The sequence below is a fragment of the Gigantopelta aegis genome, chromosome 1 (genome assembly GCF_016097555.1).
Source record: "Gigantopelta aegis isolate Gae_Host chromosome 1, Gae_host_genome, whole genome shotgun sequence".
Lineage (NCBI taxonomy): Eukaryota > Metazoa > Mollusca > Gastropoda > Neomphalida > Peltospiridae > Gigantopelta > Gigantopelta aegis.
The window spans coordinates 5334970-5359148 of NC_054699.1; the positions used below are offsets into that span (position 1 = coordinate 5334970).

Genomic DNA, 24179 nt, shown 5'->3' on the forward strand with positions numbered 1-24179 from the left:
ATTAGAGTCTCGGGGGCCGTAGCACGTGCTACTAGAATAAACTGGCTCTGTCTGATATTACTGTCTATTAGAGTCTCGGGGGCCGTAGCACGTGCTACTAGAATAAACTGGCTCTGTCTGATATTACTGTCTATTAGAGTCTCGGGGGCCGTAGCACGTGCTACTAGAATAAACTGGCTCTGTCTGATATTACTGTCTATTAGAGACTCGGGGGCCGTAGCACGTGCTACTAAGAATAAACTGGCTCTGTCTGATATTACTGTCTATTAGAGTCTCGGGGGCCGTAGCACGTGCTACTAGAATAAACTGGCTCTGTCTGATATTACTGTCTATTAGAGTCTCGGGGGCCGTAGCACGTGCTACTAGAATAAACTGGCTCTGTCTGATATTACTGTCTATTAGAGTCTCGGGGCCCGTAGCACGTGCTACTAGAATAAACTGGCTCTGTCTGATATTACTGTCTATTAGAGTCTCGGGGCCCGTAGCACGTGCTACTAGAATAAACTGGCTCTGTCTGATATTACTGTCTATTAGAGTCTCGGGGCCCGTAGCACGTGCTACTAGAATAAACTGGCTCTGTCTGATATTACTGTCTATTAGAGTCTCGGGGCCCGTAGCACGTGCTACTAGAATAAACTGGCTCTGTCTGATATTACTGTCTATTAGAGTCTCGGGGGCGGGACGTAGCCCAGTGGTAAAGTGCTCGCCTGATGAGCGGTCAGGCTAGGATCAATCCCCATCGGTGGCCCATTGGGCTATTTCTCATTCTAGCCAGTGCACCACAACTGATATATCAAAGGCTGTGGTATGTGCTATCCTGTCTGTGGGATGGTGAATATAAAAGATCGTCCTTGCTACTAATGGAAAAATGTAGCAGGTTTTCTCTTTATGACTGTTAAAATGACCGTGTTTGACATCCAATAGCCAATGATTAATAAAATATCAATGTGCTCTAGTGGTGTCATTAAACAAAACAAACTTTTTAACTATTAGAGTCTCGAGTCTAGACTCAAAAAGTTTTATAAGCACTAGGGGCCTAATTCACAAAGGTCTCTTAGGCTCTGCTAGACAACAAAGCATCCTCTTTGCAACAAAGTTGCGAGAGTTTAGTAAATTAGACCCCAGGCCTGCTTGGGATGAGAGAAAAAAATATATATCCACCGACGCGGTTCAATCCTACATCCCAAGCTCACTAGGCGAGCACTCTACTGATAAATTAAGCTACTTTCTATCACAAACATTGTTCTCTGAAATGCCTGATGCTGATTCTGTAATGATCGCGCTGTTCGGGGTAGAGATTGGATATTTATAGGATATTAAACGAGCTTCCATTTCATATCATGTTTATGTTACAAGTGAAATAATGTTCAGTTGTCACATGCTTTAGTGAGTGACAATGAAAATTATTTCACAAGGGACATAAACATATGAAATGGTACAGTTTATTATCCTATTTATTACTCATAATCAATCTTAATTTATATCACTCAACTTGTTTGGTTGATGTTCCTGTCAGGTTGTAGTGCACCAATCGATGACGTCATGGTATGACGACAAAGTGTTACATCCTACTTGGCGTTCTAGTGGGACGTATCACTTTTGATATTAACCAAGGAAGGAAGGAAATGGTTTCTTTAATGACGCACTCAACACATTTTATTTACGGTTATAGAAATAGCCCAATGATCCCACTGACGGGGATCGGATTTTTTATATGCACCATTCCATAGACATGACAGCACATACCACGGCCTTTGATATGTCAGTCGTGGTGCACTAGATGGAACGAGAAATAGCTCAATGGGCCCACAGATGAGGATCTATCCCATATACCGACCGTGCATCCAGCCAGCACTTTACCACTGAGTATGGGTATTATTAGATGTTTATACCTGAAAGGCAGACAAATCTGGCTTGAAGAAGTTTGGCCACATCCAGCACGCCAAATCCCTGGCAGGATTCACCCATCACATCACCTGAAATACAAAACAAAAACAGCATGAACAAAGGAAGGAAATGTTTTATTTAATGAACAGGACAATTCATATACCACAGCCACTGAAGTAGCAGTCTTAATACATTTATTGAAAGAAAGAAAGAAATGTTTTATTTAACGAAGCACTCAACACATTTTAATTATGGTTATATGGCATCAGGACATATGGTTAAGGACCACACATATATTGAGACAGGAAACCCGCTGTCGCCACTTCATGGGCTACTCTTTTTGATTAGCAGCAAGGATTCTTTTATATGCACCATCCCACAGACAGGATAGTACATACCACAGCCTTTGAAATACCAGTCATGGTGCACTGGCTGGAACAAGAAATAACGAAATGGATCCACAGATGGGGATCGATCCTAGATTGATTGTGCATCAGGCAAGCACTTTACCACAGGGCTATGTCCCACCCACTCCCCCCCCCCCCCCCCAAAAAAAAAAGGCAACCCCAGCATGAAGCACAATATACATAATAATATTATATGATAAAATTTCCATTATATTCATTACAGTTTAAAGACATTCATTCATTCCAGTACAAAATAGTGGGGTGTTTTGAGGGAACATCACATATATACATGTAGCGTCACTTTATATTACTCCTTTGCATGATTAAGTGTTCTAGAACCAAACAATAATTCAATATAATATTATGACCTTGTTTGATTTTGATTTTCATTTCATTTCAACTTATTTTCGTGCTTATATCCAATTAAGGTTCAAGCACGCTGTCATGGTCACACACCTCACCTATTTGGGCTGTCTGTCCAGGACAGTAGGTTAATAGTTGTTAGTAGTTAGCGAGAGAAGAGGGTATAGTGGTCTTACACCTTGTCCGATGGGCTAACCACTAGACCACAGAGGCCGAGTTTTTATTAATGAGTCTGGTTCAAATTCAATTATAAGGATTGTCTGTTATATCTTTTTTTATGTTTTTCTAATTATATATATCATGTTTTCATAAAAAAATTGTTTTTCATTTTGAGGGATTTTACTGATTTTATACTAAATTTCAAGCTCAAATTCTGACCATTAAAAAAAGATTGTTACTACAAACCAATGTAACAAAAAAACACCAAAAAAAACCCCAACATAAATTAGTTTCTTTTCTCATTAGTATGATTCATTTCCTATATGACATCATTTTCTGTGGGGGTTTTTTTTTATCAAAGGTTAACATGCATTCAGTTATTATAGTGATGTCATCCATTCAGAAATGAGTAAATCATGTAAGCATTAACAGTGTATTAAAGTGTGTAACAGTGTATTAAAGTGTGTAACAGTGTATTAAAGTGTTTAATTATATTGTGCTGTTAGGTAGGTATAGAGCGTGAAGAAAGGAAATGTTTTATTTAAGATACACTCAACACATTTTATTTACAGTTATATAGCTTAAGTTGTGGAGCACTTGCTGGAATGAGAAATAGCTCAATGGGGCCAGTGAAGAGGATCAATTGTATAATATTAGCTAGAGAAAAAACAGACAAATAAGATGTCCACCATACAGTATATGGTATACAGTATACTGTGAAGTGGTTGCTATAAGCTTACCGTAATACCTGTATGCTAGGCTCCATTTGTAGCTGAACTACAAAAAGGAAAGAATAACCAGCATCCATAAAACAGCCTCCAACCCCACCCCACCCTGAATTGAGGCAAAACAAATTTACTTCTACTCATCTAGTCTAAAAACCAATGTGCTTGTGACACACCGACCCCCCCCCCCCCCCCCCCCCCCCCCCCCCCTACACACACCCATTTCACATACTGTTCCACTGGCCTGGAAAAAAAATAGGTACCAAAGTAGCTGCATGGATTGGAAGAATTGTACGGACTATCAGAAACAGGTGATTACTTAATAGTGTGGGTGTTTAATATCATCTGAACTGTAAACTGATTGCTTCTTAATACAGATCAGTGTATACAATATTAGCCATCTTGAAAAACAGGTATTTGATTAATGCAGGTCTATATTTATACAACACATCCATCAACAAGTGATTTCTTAATTAATACAGGTCTATTTATACAATATATCTATCAAACATGTGACATGTTGCATAATTAATATATAGTAACTGTTCTGTTTATACAATGCATATATACACATGTATTAACAAGTGGTTGCTTAATTAATACAGGTCTATTTATACAATATATCTATCAAACATGTGACATGTTGCTTAATTAATATATAGTAACTGTTCTGTTTATACAATGCATATATACACATGTATTAGCAAGTGATTGCTTAATTAATACAGGTCTATTTATACAATATATCTATCAAACATGTGACATGTTGCATAATTAATATATAGTAACTGTTCTGTTTATACAATGCATATATACACATGTATTAGCAAGTGATTGCTTAATTAATACAGGTCTATTTATACAATATATCTATCAAACATGTGACATGTTGCATAATTAATATATAGTAACTGTTCTGTTTATACAATGCATATATACACATGTATTAACAAGTGGTTGTTTAGTTCATAAAGGTGTATTTATTTAATGCCATCTATTAACAAGTGATTGCTTAATTAATGCAGGTCTATTTATATAATGTATAAAGTTAAAGTTTGTTTTGTTTAAAATACCACTGGAGCAATTTGATTAATTAATCATCGGCTGTTAGACGTCAAACATTTGATAATTCTGACACATAGTCATCAGAGGAAACCCGCTACATTTTTCCTAATAGAGCAAGGGATCTTTTATATGCACTTTCCCACCGACAGGAAAGCACCAACCACGGCCTTTGACCAGTTGTGGTGCACTGGTTGGAACGAGAAAAAACCCAATCAGTTGAATGAATCCACTGCGGTGGTTTGATCCTGCCATGCAAGTGAGCACTCAACCGAACAAACAATAACTAAACAAACTAACAAACAATAACAAAAACAAACAAAAACAACAATAAACAATAACTACATGTACTATTTGCTTTATCCTGGAAATTGCTTAATACAAGAGTTTTTCAAGTTAGCCAATACTTTATAAATAACCTCAAGGGCAGATTACTCTTAAACACATACACATGTCTACCTCTCAAAAATGACAACATGCAGGTAAAAAAGAGAGAGAAAATTACCCAAACATTACACATAGTTATTTTAGGAGCTGACAGCTAGAAGGTGATCAATAGGGAGGATGAATAACCCTGCAATAAGAGTCAGATGATCAGCCACTGTGGGTGCCAGCCATCGTCAACATCCACCATGTGGTGACTCACTCACTCATCTCCATGTCAACACCTGTTTATATATTGTTGCTCACCTCAACAGCTGGCAGTCAGGGAAAATCCAGTTTCGATCTTAATGTTTCAAAAGCTTTACATTTGACTACCGGGGTATATATGTTTCATTGGAGTTTCTAAGCATAGGCATACAGCCTCCCATTTTTGTATGGGGGTGGGGGCAGGCTGGCTTTTGCCCGAATTAAACAAAAATGCACAAATCTGGAAAAAATTATTTAATCATACACCATATTAGCATTACTACCAAACAGTTATACAGGGTTGTAAACGAATCACTAAGTAATTTTACATGGATTACAACTAATTTTGAATGTAGAATGGAAATACAGGGTAAAAAGGCCTCGGTTTAGCTCATTTTGCCCGAATATCTGTATAATTTTTGCCCCAATTTGTGGTTTTGCTCCAGCACATTTTATTTACGGTTATATTGCATCAGACATATGGTTATGGACCACTCGTGGGCTACTCTTTTTGATTAGCAGCAAGGGATCTTTTATATGCACCATCCCACAGACAGGATAGCACATACCACGACCTTTGATGTACCAGTCGCGGTGCACTGGCTGGAGCGAGAAATAACCCAATAGGCCCAATGACGGGGATCGATCCTAAACTGACCGTGTATCAAGCAAGTGCTTTACCACTGGCCTACGTCCCGTCCTCTCGCGAATGAATGTTGTAAAACCCTTGCTTAAAGTCACTCAGGACAGATCATTCATAATTCCTTGTAGCTCCTTAGATACAGACACACACACACACAACACACACACAGATCATTCATAATTCCTTGTAGCTCCTTAGATACAGACACACACACACACAACACACACAGATCATTCATAATTCCTTGTAGCTCCTTAGATACAGACACACACACACACAACACACACACAGATCATTCATAATTCCTTGTAGCTCGTTAGTTATTCTCTAATTAAATGTCAGAAACCATGGTACATTCTGCACATTCTCATCTAGTGTCATCAGCACATAACAAAGGTAGGATTCAATGATAAATGTTGTTTGTGAATATTCTCATCTAGTGTCATCAGCACATAACAAAGGTAGGATTCAATGATAAATGTTGTTTGTGAATATTCTCATCTAGTGTCATCAGCACATAACAAAGATAGGATTCAATCATAAATGAAACCATTTGTGAAACCTACCAGAGACCTTTAAAAAAGGAAAAGCATAAAACATGTTTTTGGTGAAGAAATAGGGCTTCGCAATCCCCTGCAATGCCCTACAAACCTTGGACCCTCAACTCCAAAAATGCACCCACCCTAGTGATGGTTTACCATCGTCAGCAAAACGCATTAGTCTGTTTTGTCTAATGACACCATTAGAACACATTGATTTATTAATCATCGGCTATTTCATGTCAAATATTTGGTAATTTTGACATATAGTCTTAGAGAGGAAACCCGCTACATTTTTCCATTAGTAGTACACTATATACACCATTCCACAAACACGACAGCACATACCATGGCCTTTGATATCCCCGTCATAGTGCCCTAGCTGACTGGAATGAGAAATAGCATAAATGGTCCCACTGACAGGGATCGTAGACCGACGACACATCAAGTGAGTACTTTACCGCTGGGCTACATCCTGCCCCCTAGTGTATATAAAACAAAACAAACTGTGCTTGTGTCCCCCACTACAGCATGTGTCCCCCACTACAGCTTGTGTCCCCCACTACAGCATGTGTCCCCCACTACAGCATGTGTCCCCCACTACAGCATGTGTCCCCCACTACAGCTTGTGTCCCCCACTACAGCTTGTGTCCCCCACTACAGCATGTGTCCCCCACTACAGCATGTGTCCCCCACTACAGCATGTGTCCCCCACTACAGCTTGTGTCCCCCACTACAGCTTGTGTCCCCCACTACAGCATGTGTCCCCCACTACAGCATGTGTCCCCCACTACAGCATGTGTCCCCCACTACAGCATGTGTCCCCCACTACAGCTTGTGTCCCCCACTACAGCTTGTGTCCCCCACTACAGCATGTGTCCCCCACTACAGCATGTGTCCCCCACTACAGCATGTGTCCCCCACTACAGCATGTGTCCCCCACTACAGCTTGTGTCCCCCACTACAGCTTGTGTTTCCTGGCCCACTTCACATACTGTTCCTATATGGCCTAAATAAGTAGGTGATTGCTTAATACAGGTTAAACAGCAGCATTGTAGCTGCATGGATTGGAAGACTTGTACTGAGTACCAGAAACAGGTGTAAGGCAGGTGGATGTGCAGAGGGGTGTTTACAGGTGGGGGGGGGGGGTGTCAAAACCCACAGCCCCATCCCCCACATGGCTCACAATGTGTGATATCACCCTAAACACACACACACACACACACGTACCACACACACACACGTACCACACACACATAGACAAACACACACAGACACACACACATACATGTATCACACACACACACACACACACGCACACACATACACATACACACAGATACAGACACACACACACACAGACAGACAGACAGACAAACACACACAACACAAACAGACAAACACAACACACACAAAGCCACACACAACACACACACACACACACACATAAACACACACACAAACACACACACACATAAACACATACACCTCCACCTCCACACACTCACACACACACATGCACCTGATTGTTTTTCTTTATATATGTAACATTATGTAGTCTCAGATCGACCGCTGCAGACTTATTGACCTATTGGTAATCTACCACTGCTAAATGTAGCTCCAAAGAGGAAGTAAGATTTAAATCCCTTTTATAGTACTGTGGTTAAACCATTATGCAAGGTATGCATTATACAGATATTACATCATACAGTACTATTTTATAGTACTGTGGTTAAACCATTATGCAAGGTATGCATTATACAGTAATTACATCATACAGTACTATTTTATAGTACTGTGGTTAAACCATTATGCAAGGTATGCATTATACAGTAATTACATCATACAGTACTATTTTATAGTACTGTGGTTAAACCATTATGCAAGGTATGCATTATACAGATATTACATCATACAGTACTATTTTATAGTACTGTGGTTAAACCATTATGCAAGGTATGCATTATACAGATATTACATCATACAGTACTATTTTATAGTACTATTTTATAGTACTGTGGTTAAACCATTATGCAAGGTATGCATTATACAGATATTACATCATACAGTACTATTTTATAGTACTATTTTATAGTACTGTGGTTAAACCATTATGCAAGGTAGGCATTATACAGATATTACATCATACAGTACTATTTTATAGTACTGTGGTTAAACCATTATGCAAGGTATGCATTATACAGATATTACATCATACAGTACTATTTTATAGTACTATTTTATAGTACTGTGGTTAAACCATTATGCAAGGTATGCATTATACAGATATTACATCATACAGTACTATTTTATAGTACTATTTTATAGTACTGTGGTTAAACCATTATGCAAGGTATGCATTATACAGATATTACATCATACAGTACTATTTTATAGTACTATTTGATAGTACTGTGGTTAATCCATTATGCAAGGTATGCATTATACAGATATTACATCATACAGTACTATTTTATAGTACTATTTTATAGTACTGTGGTTAAACCATTATGCAAGGTATGCATTATACAGATATTACATCATACAGTACTATTTTATAGTACTGTGGTTAAACCATTACGCAAGGTATGCATTATACAGATATTACATCATACAGTACTATTTTATAGTACTGTGGTTAAACCATTATGCAAGGTATGCATTATACAGATATTACATCATACAGTACTATTTTATAGTACTATTTTATAGTACTGTGGTTAAACCATTATGCAAGGTATGCATTATACAGATATTACATCATACAGTACTATTTTATAGTACTGTGGTTAAACCATTATGGTTATAGGACTTGTAGGTGCTCCAGTCAAATGTGAATATCATCTCCAGCCTGGAATTTGTATATAGCTTACAGGGGTATTTGTATATAGCTTACAGGGGTATTTGTATATAGCTTACAGGGGTATTTGTATATAGCTTACAGGGGTATTTGTATATAGCTTACAGGGGTATTTGTATATAGCTTACAGGGGTATTTGTATATAGCTTACAGGGGTATTTGTATATAGCTTACAGGGGTATTTGCAGGAACTTTAGTGTAGGGTGTACAGTGTGCCGAGTGAAATTTATAGGAAAATATACTGAAAGAAACAAAGATTTTCTTGAGTCTGTAGCTATTTTGAAGGTTTTTGGTTAAAGTTTGGTTTATTTAACAACACCACTAGAGCACATTGATTAAATAATCATCGGCTATTGGATGTCAAAAATTTTGTAATTCTGACATGATCAGAAGAAACCCGCTATATTTTTTCCAAATACAGCAAGGGATCTTTTATATACACTTTTTCACAGACAGCACATGCCATGGTCTTTGACCAGGCCTAGAGCTTATAAAAGTATTAGAGTCTATAGACTTGCGACTCTAATAGAGTCTGAGACAGTAACGGCATGGCAACGCCATACAAATTGCATACATGTGATATCATTTGAGATTGAGTCTGGAATCTAGAAAGTTTTATAAGCATGCGGTCCCAGTTGTGGTGCACTGGTTGGAAGGAAATGTTTTATTTAATGACGCACTCAACACATTTTATTTATGGTTATATGGCGTCTGAACCACTGGTTGGAATGAGACCAAACCCAATCAGCTGAATGGATCCAACAAGGTGGGGTTTTTGGTAAATAAAATAACAAGTCTATTTAATTTTCTTACAATATCAATATTTTTATAACCCAAAGCATTTCTGGACATCATAATGTTTTGTAGTACAATGTATCTCAATATTGCCTGGGGACAGGAAGTAGCCCAGTGGTAAAGCACTCGCTTCATGGGATCAATCCCCATTGGTGGGTCCACTGGGCCATTTCTTGCTTAATCCAGTGCACCACGACTGGTATATATCAAAGGTCGTGGTATGTGCTATCCTGTCAATGGGATGGTGCATATGAAAGATCCCTTGCTACTAATGAAAAAAATGTAGCAGGTTTCCGCTCTAAGACTATATGTCGAAATTGCCAAATGTTTGACATCCAACAGCCGATGATCAAATCATCAATGTGCTCTAGTGGTGTCATTAAACAAAACAATTAAACAAACAATACTGCCTTACATACAAATGTAATATTTCTTCCAATAGCCATTCCATTCCAATATTTATTTACATGCTCATATACCACTAGGGTTTCAAGCATGTCTGTCACGGGCCCCTCCTCCGGATAGCCGGCAGGAGTGGTCCGGGACAGATCCAATAGCCAAACAAAAGTTGAAGTAATTTGACCAAAGGTCATTTCAAATGTTGTTATCTGTACAATGCTTTATATTTACAACATTTGTTATTCATACTGTAAGATAGTGTTTTAAAAAACAAGAAAAAGCAGGATGTGTGTTTAATTATTTTGTTGGGGGAACAAATGGAAATCTTGCTATAGGGCTGAAAATTCATGATAGATATATACAAATATATGTACTGCAAGTATATGCAAGCTAACGTTTAGGCTTGCAGCTTTATACAAACAAAAGGTAAGAAACAAGAAAAGAAAAAGAAAAAGAAACACAACCAAACAAAGTTAAAAGAAAAAACAAAAACAAAACAGAAATGTTTCGCCTATTATATGTAAGTGCATACATACACACAGCGATTTAAAAACCTATTCTTTGTTCTAACATCCTGTACACTGAAGTTGAAAGAAACCGGCTCAGACAGCTGTGTAAAGTTTAAACAAGGAAGAGTAAGAAAATAAGCTGCTTTTTGTGACAAGGAAAAACTGTGAAGCTGTTCGGTGTTCTTTGTTTAATGGTGAATACAATTAAACAATGAAAACGTCCAGCATTCAGATGGTCTTCCTGTCGGTATATGCCTCTACATACATTCATATTTGTACTTGATTAGACAGAAGGACAAACAGAATTTCTGCATTATAGTCCACGACACTGGAAACCGCAAACATAATTTTATAACTTTTATATATAATTTGATTTGTAAGTTGTAATTTCTATGTACATTTAGCATTCATTGTGGATGTTTTAGAAGGAAACTAAAAGAATAACTATTTTGAAAATTGAATAATAAGTAAGCTTTACAATTTATAAACAAATCATAGAAAAAATTTGTGAATATTTTTGAATATTACAATATAAAAATTTTGAATATTAAATATGAATAATTTGAATATCATATTATTTCACAAACTGATGATTTTTATTATATACGAAAATCTTAGCAGTTTGATAAAAAAAAAAGCTTAAATATACATGTAAGAAAATGTCGGACTTTCTAAGTGAAATCGTTTGTCAGCATGAGTAAAAGGAGATTTATGGTACAAAATGAAAGACTTAATGGTCACATCATTGAACGTAGTTTGATTGTCCATGGACTGGCCTCAGTGGTGTCGTGGTTAAGCCATCGGACATACGGCTGGTAGGTACAGGGTTCGCAGCCCGGTACCGGTTCCAACCAAGAGTGAGTTTTAACAATTCATTGAGTAGGTGTAAGTTGACTATACCCGCTTCTCTCTCACTAACCATTAACCACTAACCCACTGTATGGAAAGACAGCCCAGATAGCTGAGGTGTGTGTCCAGGACAGCGTGCTTGAACCTTAATTGGATATAAGCATAAAAATAAGTTGAAATAAAATGGTGGTCCATGCAAAATGCCGTACATGTGCATGCAATACCAAACTGCTACACCTGAAACAGCGACTGATGTTAGAGATCATCTCACAAATGCAGCACTTGTTCCCCACAAAAAAAGGAGTTTGGGAAGGGTGGAGTAAATCACCCACGTGGATAAAAAGTTGGACATGGAAGTGTCAAAAACATTATGATTTTTTTTTCATTTAATGTTTTTTTTAAAAATACTAATGGAATACGAAACCACAGGTAATGAACAATCTCACCTATTATGTACAGTGCTTTTTGTTTTGTTTTGCAATAAAAATATATCGATTCTATTGTTTGACCCAAGCTTCCCCACCCTGCTCTAGCAGGCACAATGTTATATATGAAGAGTTTCATGGCAAAACATGATAAACGCCATATTAAAAACCATTGTGCGAACACCACTCAGACACTGTTCACACGTAGACAAACACAAGTTCAAATTCAGTTTTGTCTGAGGATATACCGCAGATTGCAGAAAAACTGGCATGGCGTTTATAGTGGTTTGGAATAAAACATTTTTAGGATTGGGTGTATATAGTGGCATTTACGGCATTTTGCAATGAAATCTTCATATGTTCTAATAAATATGAGAATTAATCAACAATAAAAAAAATAAAAACCCAAATGTAAATGATGATACTTGTTGGTATACAAAATTCAATATGGACTCAATAAATTATAACACATGTATGTTCAAATCCCCACCCAATCGTGGACCCCTAACCAACAAATAAACCAATTACAGATGTCTCTTACCAATGGTCCAATCAAACTGAGCCTCAATTACACACAAATACATAAAGAGTATTATACGCGATTACCAATGGCCCAATCAAACCGAGCCTCAATTACACACAAATACATAAAGAGTATTACACGCGATTACCAATGGCCCAATCAAACCGAGCCTCAATTACACACAAATACATAAAGAGTATTACACACGATTACCATGACACCAACGTTACCTTAGTACGTTCGCTTCAAAGACATATTTTCTCCAATCAAAGCTGGAGAGGTGTTAACGGTATTTACAAATTGCTGTTGATGTTTATCGGACAAAGTGGAAAAACACACACAGTCCCGATTGTCAGACAACAGACACACACAGACCAGATCATCAAGTCAACCTGACTCTAAGTCTCTGGTGTAGAAGAACTAATATGTACCGCAATGTCTTTCGCAAATATGGCAAAGGTGGCATATGTGTGCTTGCATGGTGTCACATGGGCAAAAGTAAAACTTTGTGAAGAAAAGACTTGAAGGCCAATATTGTAGTTGTTACACTCAAAGATTTTATAGCACAATTCAAGAGAAAAAGTGTTGCAAGAAAATCTAGTTTAATGTTGTATCTAATGTTAATAAATAGAGAATAACTAGTCAATGACATCAGATATATCTGCTTTATCCTGTGAAGGTAAAAATGGGAAATTCCACGAGACTCCGCAGAGCAGAATTTCTCATTCGGCCTGAACAGGATAAAGCAGATATCTGACATCAGTAACTAGTTATTATTTTTATTCTTCAGACAATAAAAATTAAGGGGAAAAGCTATTATTTCTGTTATTTTTGCCACATTGTATGATGATCTAGAGGTCAAATGAGCAATTTTGTAATGTAGCTATGTGTGTGACGTCATATGAGTGATGTCAGAAGTCATAATCTGCTAGTATACGTTTATGTCTTTGCTCCCATCGGTCATCATAATCTGTCAATAGAAACAGTGGTTGCAGGATAAAATGTGTAGAAAGGTCATGACTGTAAATGTTATAGTCACAATTTGTACATGTAAATGTTATAGTCACAATTTGTACATGTAAATGTTATAGTCACAATTTGTACATGCAAATGTTATAGTCACAATTTGTACATGTAAATGTTATAGTCACAATTTGTACATGCAAATGTTATAGTCACAATTTGTACATGTAAATGTTATAGTCACAATTAATTTTTTAAATCTGACTGACAAAAGCATTAGCATGTTTAAGCTTTTATCACAATGTCTGCACAAAGCAATTTAAGAGATGATATTTAAGGGCAAAAGAACTTTAAAGAAGTGTTTTAGTTAATGACGCATTCAAAACATTTTAATTACAATTATATGGTGTTAGACATATCACTGAGGACCATGCACAGAGATAATTAGATAAGAAACCCGCTGTCACCACTCCAAGGCCTACAATCCAATTGTCTTGATTGACAGCAAGGGATCCTTTATATATCCAATCCTACGGACAGGATAGTACATACTATGGCTTTTGTTACATTAGTTGTAGAGCACTGGTTGGAATAAAACAAATAGTCCAATAGGCCCATCAATGGGGTACAAAGGGTGATGGTATGTGCCAATGAATCACTAAAGATGTTTTTTAAATTTTGGTCAATATGACAGTCCCTTTCTGGCACAACAATGCAGGGTGGATGAGTTATATCACAGATTTGGACATCCCAACACTAAATCACTGGTTGGAATGAAGGTAACATTACAATAAAATACCTGCAAAGAAATGTTTTATTTAACGATGCACTCAACACATTTTATTTATGGTTATATGGCATCGGACATATGGTTATGGACCACACAGATATTGAGAGAGGAAGAAAGGAAATGTTTAATTTAACGATGCACTCAACACATTTTATTTATGGCTATATTGCGTCAGACATATGGTTATGGACCACACAAATATTGAGAGAGGAAACCCGCTGTCACCACTTCATGGACTACTAATCTCGATTAGCAGCAATACTCGTAAATAAAGACAACTTTGCTGTTGCATCTCTACAAGTGTATAATTGTTCTTAGTTCAGGTATTAAACACCATGAAACATTGATAAATATTCTCAGCCATGCTCTGCAATCTGAACGACAATACTTTATCCATGTTCCATGCACAATGCAGTCGAATGGGCAAAATAATGGTTCGTTCCATGAATCGCTATCTATAGTGCCTCAACAATGTAAACAGAAAACGAGTAAACAATGAAATAATATGGCAACTGTTTTATGGCATCAGTTGTTTAGTTCGGTCAGGCAATTCAGAAACTTTATGACAGCCAAAAAAAATCAATATCCCAGCTTTCCATGCCTAAGGGCAACATCTACATTAAACATGATGTGTGCAGTAGAATATAGCATGATGAAGATACATAAAGTATCTACATTGAACATAATTAGGCCTTTAGAATACAGCATGATGAAGAGACATTAACTATCTATTAAACATAAATAGACATTAAATATAATTTGACACACAAAGTATAGCATGATGAAGAAACATTAAATATCTATTAACATAAATATTGACATTAAATGATGAAGATATATAAAATATCTGTATTAAACATAATTTGACCTGTAGAATATAGCATGATGAAGAAATACTGGTATTAAATATCTATAAACATAAATATTGACATTAAATGATGAAGATATATAAAATATCTGTATTAAACATAATCTGACCTGTAGAATATAGCATGATGAAGAAATATTAAATGTCTATTAACATAAATATTGACATTAAATGATGAAGATATATAAAATATCTGTATTAAACATAATTTGGCCTGTAGAGTATATTATGATGAACATACATAAAGTATCAACATTAAACATAATCGTATCTTCATTAAACATAATTTGACCTGTAGAATATAGTATGAAGAAGATACATAAAATATTGACATTAAATATGATTTGACCTATAGAATATATACAGCATGACAGATAATGAGAGGAAACCTGCTGTCGACACCCATGCATAGGCTACTCTTTTTCAGATAGCAGCAAAGAATCTTTTGAGCTCTGTCTGGTGCTAGTTTTGTTTTAGTAAACGAGTCTGGTAATGGCAGCTAGTCCTCTTTGTGGTAATGTAAGATGGATGAAATTTCCAGTAAAGGATATTTCAAGGAGTGGCTGTCCTCCTATAGAGGAGGCACTAGATTATATTACTAGATAAGAGATTCATGGAATCATTCACCATTTTGTCAAATACCCATTCGACGCTGCATTGTGCAGAGATACAGCCCTGACCATGTATTACAGTTTTGTCATTCAGATGTATTTGGTGTCCAACATACCAGTAGATATTGCAACATTTTCATCACAAATTTGAAAGAGGAAGCCGTCTTTTAAATGCACAGGCAGGGATGCACATACTGTGACCTTTGATATGCAAGTCATAGGACATTAGTTGCAAAGAGAAGAAATCTGGTTATTTTAACAGACATTTGGTTGAGAGAGAAAAACAACAACAATGCACTGCCACCATGTAAAAGATGGCCATCAGTAACACAAGAGATCTAATTTTATATGCAGCTGTTGTTATGGCTCGCTCCAGTCAGTGCACCATGACTGGTATATCAAAGGCCATGGTATGTGCTATCCTGTCTATGGGATGGTGCATATAAAAGATCCCTTGCTGCTAATAAAAAAAAGTAGCCCATGAAGTGGCGACAGCAGGTTTCCTCTCTCAATATCTGTGTGGTCCTTAACCATATGTCTGACGCAATATAAGCATAAATTAAATGTGTTGAGTGCGTCGTTAAATAAAACATTTCCTTCCTTCCTGTTGTTCTGGGGCACTAGTTGGGATAGAAGGATGTAACCACCCCCATCCGCAAGGCCATCAACAGTTGTTATGGGGCACTAGTTGGGATAGAAGGATGTAACCACCCCCATCCGCAAGGCCATCAACAGTTGTTATGGGGCACTAGTTGGGATAGAAGGATGTAACCACCCCCATCCGCAAGGCCATCAACAGTCGTTATGGGGCACTAGTTGGGATAGAAGGATGTAACCACCCCCATCCGCAAGGCCATCAACAGTTGTTATGGGGCACTAGTTGGGATAGAAGGATGTAACCACCCCCATCCGCAAGGCCATCAACAGTTGTTATGGGGCACTAGTTGGGATAGAAGGATGTAACCACCCCCATCCGCAAGGCCATCAACAGTTGTTATGGGGCACTAGTTGGGATAGAAGGATGTAACCACCCCCATCCGCAAGGCCATCAACAGTTGTTATGGGGCACTAGTTGGGATAGAAGGATGTAACCACCCCCATCTGCAAGGCCATCAACAGTTGTTATGGGGCACTAGTTGGGATAGAAGGATGTAACCACCCCCATCCGCAAGGCCATCAACAGTTGTTATGGGGCACTAGTTGGGATAGAAGGATGTAACCACCCCCATCCGCAAGGCCATCAACAGTTGTTATGGGGCACTAGTTGGGATAGAAGGATGTAACCACCCCCATCCGCAAGGCCATCAACAGTTGTTATGGGGCACTAGTTGGGATAGAAGGATGTAACCACCCCCATCCGCAAGGCCATCAACAGTTGTTATGGGGCACTAGTTGGGATAGAAGGATGTAACCACCCCCATCCGCAAGGCCATCAACAGTTGTTATGGGGCACTAGTTGGGATAGAAGGATGTAACCACCCCCATCCGCAAGGCCATCAACAGTTATTGCACTAGTTGGGATAGAAGGATGTAACCACCCCCATCCGCAAGGCCATCAACAGTTGTTATGGGGCACTAGTTGGGATAGAAGGATGTAACCACCCCCATCCGCAAGGCCATCAACAGTTGTTATGGGGCACTAGTTGGGATAGAAGGATGTAACCACCCCCATCCGCAAGGCCATCAACAGTTGTTATGGGGCACTAGTTGGGATAGAAGGATGTAACCACCCCCATCCGCAAGGCCATCAACAGTTGTTATGGGGCACTAGTTGGGATAGAAGGATGTAACCACCCCCATCCGCAAGGCCATCAACAGTTGTTATGGGGCACTAGTTGGGATAGAAGGATGTAACCACCCCCATCCGCAAGGCCATCAACAGTTGTTATGGGGCACTAGTTGGGATAGAAGGATGTAACCACCCCCATCCGCAAGGCCATCAACAGTTGTTATGGGGCACTAGTTGGGATAGAAGGATGTAACCACCCCCATCCGCAAGGCCATCAACAGTTGTTATGGGGCACTAGTTGGGATAGAAGGATGTAACCACCCCCATCCGCAAGGCCATCAACAGTTGTTATGGGGCACTAGTTGGGATAGAAGGATGTAACCACCCCCATCCGCAAGGCCATCAACAGTCGTTATGGGGCACTAGTTGGGATAGAAGGATGTAACCACCCCCATCCGCAAGGCCATCAACAGTCGTTATGGGGCACTAGTTGGGATAGAAGGATGTAACTAGTTGGGATAGAAGGATGTAACCACCCCCATCCGCAAGGCCATCAACAGTCGTTATGGGGCACTAGTTGGGATAGAAGGATGTAACCACCCCCATCCGCAAGGCCATCAACAGTCGTTATGGGGCACTAGTTGGGATAGAAGGATGTAACCACCCCCATCCGCAAGGCCATCAACAGTCGTTATGGGGCACTAGTTGGGATAGAAGGATGTAACCACCCCCATCCGCAAGGCCATCAACAGTCGTTATGGGGCACTAGTTGGGATAGAAGGATGTAACCACCCCCATCCGCAAGGCCATCAACAGTCGTTATGGGGCACTAGTTGGGATAGAAGGATGTAACCACCCCCATCCGCAAGGCCATCAACAGTCGTTATGGGGCACTAGTTGGGATAGAAGGATGTAACCACCCCCATCCGCAAGGCCATCAACAGTTGTTATGGGGCACTAGTTGGGATAGAAGGATGTAACCACCCCCATCCGCAAGGCCATCAACAGTTGTTATGGGGCACTAGTTGGGATAGAAGGCACTCCGCAAGTGTTGTAACCACCCCCATCCGCAAGGCCATCATGGGGCACTAGTTGGGATAGAAGGATGTAACCACCCCCATCCGCAAGGCCATCAACAGTTGTTATGGGGCACTAGTTGGGATAGAAGGATGTAACCACCCCCATCCGCAAGGCCATCAACAGTTGTTATGGGGCACTAGTTGGGATAGAAGGATGTAACCACCCCCATCCGCAAGGCCATCAACAGTTGTTATGGGGCACTAGTTGGGATAGAAGGATGTAACCACCCCCATCCGCAAGGCCATCAACAGTTGTTATGGGGCACTAGTTGGGATAGAAGGATGTAACCACCCCCATCCGCAAGGCCATCAACAGTTGTTATGGGGCACTAGTTGGGATAGAAGGATGTAACCACCCCCATCCGCAAGGCCATCAACAGTTGTTCTGGGGCACTAGTTGGGATAGAAGGATGTAACCACCCCCATCCGCAAGGCCATCAACAGTTGTTATGGGGCACTAGTTGGGATAGTTGGGATAGAAGGATGTAACCACCCCCATCCGCAAGGCCATCAACAGTTGTTATGGGGCACTAGTTGGGATAGAAGGATGTAACCACCCCCATCCGCAAGGCCATCAACAGTTATTGCACTAGTTGGGATAGAAGGATGTAACCACCCCCATCCGCAAGGCCATCAACAGTTATTGCACTAGTTGGGATAGAAGGATGTAACCACCCCCATCCGCAAGGCCATCAACAGTTATTGCACTAGTTGGGATAGAAGGATGTAACCACCCCCATCCGCAAGGCCATCAACAGTTATTGCACCTGAGACAAGTGCTCTATAGCTATAGTTACATGTACATGTATATACATAGCTTCGAATATCAACCGTGCATGAAAATAGAAGATAACGTGAAATACGTTTCTTACCTTTTGACTTAGAAAACAGCTTTACAAAGAGAGTGCCCATTATGAATAAACAATGCTTTTCAAGGAATCACAAATAATTCTATTCCAGACGAAGCAACTACATAATGTGCATGTACATCATGTACATATTAATATAATGTATATGGATGCTACTAGAATCTGCCAATGAGATATACATTGACCAAACAGAACAGACTATTCGGAGTACTTCAGCTAGCTACTACATCGTATGATATTGCACATGGAGCTTATCTTTGATTAAATCATACAGACCGTATATGACAGTCTCCATAAAGCATGCCAGCTGTTGTATACAGGTTAATGAAAACTTCTCTCTTTTTTTCCCCCAATCATGAATGCATAACGAATTAACTACCAGTAATGTTGAGTCATTTTGTTTATTTCATGAGGTGGGATCTATTAAAAAAAGGAGGAAGTGTTTTATTTAACAACACACTCAACACATTTTATTTACAGTTATATGGTGCCAGACATGTAGATAAGAACCACACAGATATTGAGAGAGGAAACCTGCTGTTGCCACTTCATGAGCTACTATTTTCGATTAGCAGCAAGGGATCTTTTATATGCACCATCCCATAGACAAAATAGCACATACCACGGCCTTTGATATACCAGTCGTGGTGCACTGGCTGGAGCAAAACATATCCCAGTGGGCCCACTGACGGGGATCGATCCAAGACTGACCGTGCATCAAACGAGTGCTTCACCACTGGGCTACATCCCGCCCCCCTGAGGTGGGATCTATAGTCTGTCCCATCATTCTATAAAAATGTATTTTGTAAATAATTAATGTTTGGTTTGACGTAAGAAGAAAAGTAAAAGTGTTTTGAAAATAACAAAAAAAACACTATTGTTGTGTTCAATTTACAAATCATTCTGCTCAGAAGTAAATAACTTGTAGTAAATTTCATAGTATGAGAAAAGGTGTTTCCTGTGGGACGTACTGTAGTTCAATTGATAGAGTGCTCATCTGAGGTGCTTAGGTCGTAGGATCAAACCTCCTCAGTGGATCCCTTCTCTGATTGGGGTTTTTCTCCCTTCCCAATCAGCTCCACACAACTCAAATATCAATGGCTGTGGCATGTGCTGTCCTGTCCGGGAGGGTGCAAATACAAGATCCTTTGCTTCTAATAAAAACATGTTGCAGGTTTTTTCTGATGACAACATGTATGTGTCAGAACTACCAAACATTTCATATCCAATAGTTGATGAGTTATAAATCAATGTGCTCTAGTGGTGTCATAAATCAAAACACTTTTCATTTTGAGTGATTTATATGTTATGCTGAGGGGCTGGATGATCGAGATGTACACACACACATGTAGGGTGATTTATATGTTATGCTGAGGGACTGGATGATCGAGATGTACACACACACATGTAGGGTGATTTATATGTTATGCTGAGGGGCTGGATGATCGAGATGTACACACACACACATGTAGGGTGATTTACATGTTATGCTGAGGGGCTGGATGATCGAGATGTACACACACACACATGTAGGGTGATTTACATGTTATACTGAGGGGCTGGATGATCGAAATGTACACACACACACATGTAGGGTGATTTACATGTTATACTGAGGGGCTGGATGATCAAGATGTACACACACACACATGTAGGGTGATTTACATGTTATGCTGAGGGGCTGGATGATCGAGATGTACACACACACACATGTAGGGTGATTTACATGTTATGCTGAGGGGCTGGATGATCGAGATGTACACACACACATGTAGGGTGATTTACATGTTATGCTGAGGGGCTGGATGATCGAGATGTACACACACACACATGTAGGGTGATTTACATGTTATACTGAGGGGCTGGATGATCGAGATGCACACACACACACATGTAGGGTGATTTACATGTTATATTGAGGGGCTGGATGATCGAAATGTACACACACACACGTAGGGTGATTTACATGTTATACTGAGGGGCTGGATGATCGAGATGTACACACACACACATGTAGGGTGATTTACATGTTATACTGAGGGGCTGGATGATCGAGATGTACACACACAGACATGTAGGGTGATTTACATGTTATACTGAGGGGCTGGATGATCGAGATGTACACACACACATGTAGGGTGATTTACATGTTATGCTGAGGGGCTGGATGATCGAGATGTACACACACACACATGTAGGGTGATTTACATGTTATGCTGAGGGGCTGGATGATCGAGATGTACACACACACATGTAGGGTGATTTACATGTTATGCTGAGGGGCTGGATGATCGAGATGTACACACACACACATGTAGGGTGATTTACATGTTATACTGAGGGGCTGGATGATCGAGATGTACACACACACACATGTAGGGTGATTTACATGTTATACTGAGGGGCTGGATGATCGAGATGTACACACACACATGTAGGGTGATTTACATGTTATACTGAGGGGCTGGATGATCGAGATGTACACACACACATGTAGGGTGATTTACATGTTATGCTGAGGGGCTGGATGATCGAGATGTACACACACACACATGTAGGGTGATTTACATGTTATACTGAGGGGCTGGATGATCGAGATGTACACACACACACATGTAGGGTGATTTACATGTTATACTGAGGGGCTGGATGATCGAAATGTACACACACACACATGTAGGGTGATTTACATGTTATACTGAGGGGCTGGATGATCGAGATGTACACACACACACATGTAGGGTGATTTACATGTTATACTGAGGGGCTGGATGATCGAGATGTACACACACAGACATGTAGGGTGATTTACATGTTATACTGAGGGGCTGGATGATCGAGATGTACACACACACATGTAGGGTGATTTACATGTTATGCTGAGGGGCTGGATGATCGAGATGTACACACACACACATGTAGGGTGATTTACATGTTATGCTGAGGGGCTGGATGATCGAGATGTACACACACACATGTAGGGTGATTTACATGTTATGCTGAGGGGCTGGATGATCGAGATGTACACACACACACATGTAGGGTGATTTACATGTTATACTGAGGGGCTGGATGATCGAGATGTACACACACACACATGTAGGGTGATTTATATGTTATACTGAGGGGCTGGATGATCGAGATGTACACACACACATGTAGGGTGATTTACATGTTATACTGAGGGGCTGGATGATCGAGATGTACACACACACATGTAGGGTGATTTACATGTTATGCTGAGGGGCTGGATGATCGAGATGTACACACACACACATGTAGGGTGATTTATATGTTATGCTGAGGGGCTGGATGATCGAGATGTACACACACACATGTAGGGTGATTTACATGTTATGCTGAGGGGCTGGATGATCGAGATGTACACACACACACATGTAGGGTGATTTACATGTTATACTGAGGGGCTGGATGATCGAGATGTACACACACACACATGTAGGGTGATTTACATGTTATACTGAGGGGCTGGATGATCGAGATGTACACACACACATGTAGGGTGATTTACATGTTATACTGAGGGCTGGATGATCGAGATGTACACACACACATGTAGGGTGATTTACATGTTATACTGAGGGGCTGGATGATCGAAATGTACACACACACACATGTAGGGTGATTTACATGTTATACTGAGGGGCTGGATGATCGAGATGTACACACACACACATGTAGGGTGATTTACATGTTATACTGAGGGGCTGGATGATCGAAATGTACACACACACACATGTAGGGTGATTTACATGTTATACTGAGGGGCTGGATGATCAAGATGTACACACACACACATGTAGGGTGATTTACATGTTATGCTGAGGGGCTGGATGATCGAGATGTACACACACACACATGTAGGGTGATTTACATGTTATGCTGAGGGGCTGGATGATCGAGATGTACACACACACATGTAGGGTGATTTACATGTTATGCTGAGGGGCTGGATGATCGAGATGTACACACACACACATGTAGGGTGATTTACATGTTATACTGAGGGGCTGGATGATCGAGATGCACACACACACACATGTAGGGTGATTTACATGTTATATTGAGGGGCTGGATGATCGAAATGTACACACACACACGTAGGGTGATTTACATGTTATACTGAGGGGCTGGATGATCGAGATGTACACACACACACATGTAGGGTGATTTACATGTTATACTGAGGGGCTGGATGATCGAGATGTACACACACAGACATGTAGGGTGATTTACATGTTATACTGAGGGGCTGGATGATCGAGATGTACACACACACATGTAGGGTGATTTACATGTTATGCTGAGGGGCTGGATGATCGAGATGTACACACACACACATGTAGGGTGATTTACATGTTATGCTGAGGGGCTGGATGATCGAGATGTACACACACACATGTAGGGTGATTTACATGTTATGCTGAGGGGCTGGATGATCGAGATGTACACACACACACATGTAGGGTGATTT

The 24179-nt window shown here is 39.7% G+C and overlaps 1 protein-coding gene across 4 annotated transcripts in view; it reads right to left on the reverse strand.

Annotated features, from left to right (window-relative positions):
* The window catches only part of LOC121369722 (guanine nucleotide exchange factor DBS-like), a 199628-nt gene that overhangs the window by 137834 nt on the left and 37615 nt on the right, over positions 1-24179 (reverse strand). For all 4 annotated transcript variants that reach the window (XM_041494800.1, XM_041494786.1, XM_041494779.1 and 1 more), the window contains one exon: positions 1893-1976. In XM_041494800.1, the coding sequence (XP_041350734.1) occupies positions 1893-1976 (84 nt within the window). The remainder of the gene's footprint in view (positions 1-1892; positions 1977-24179) is intronic.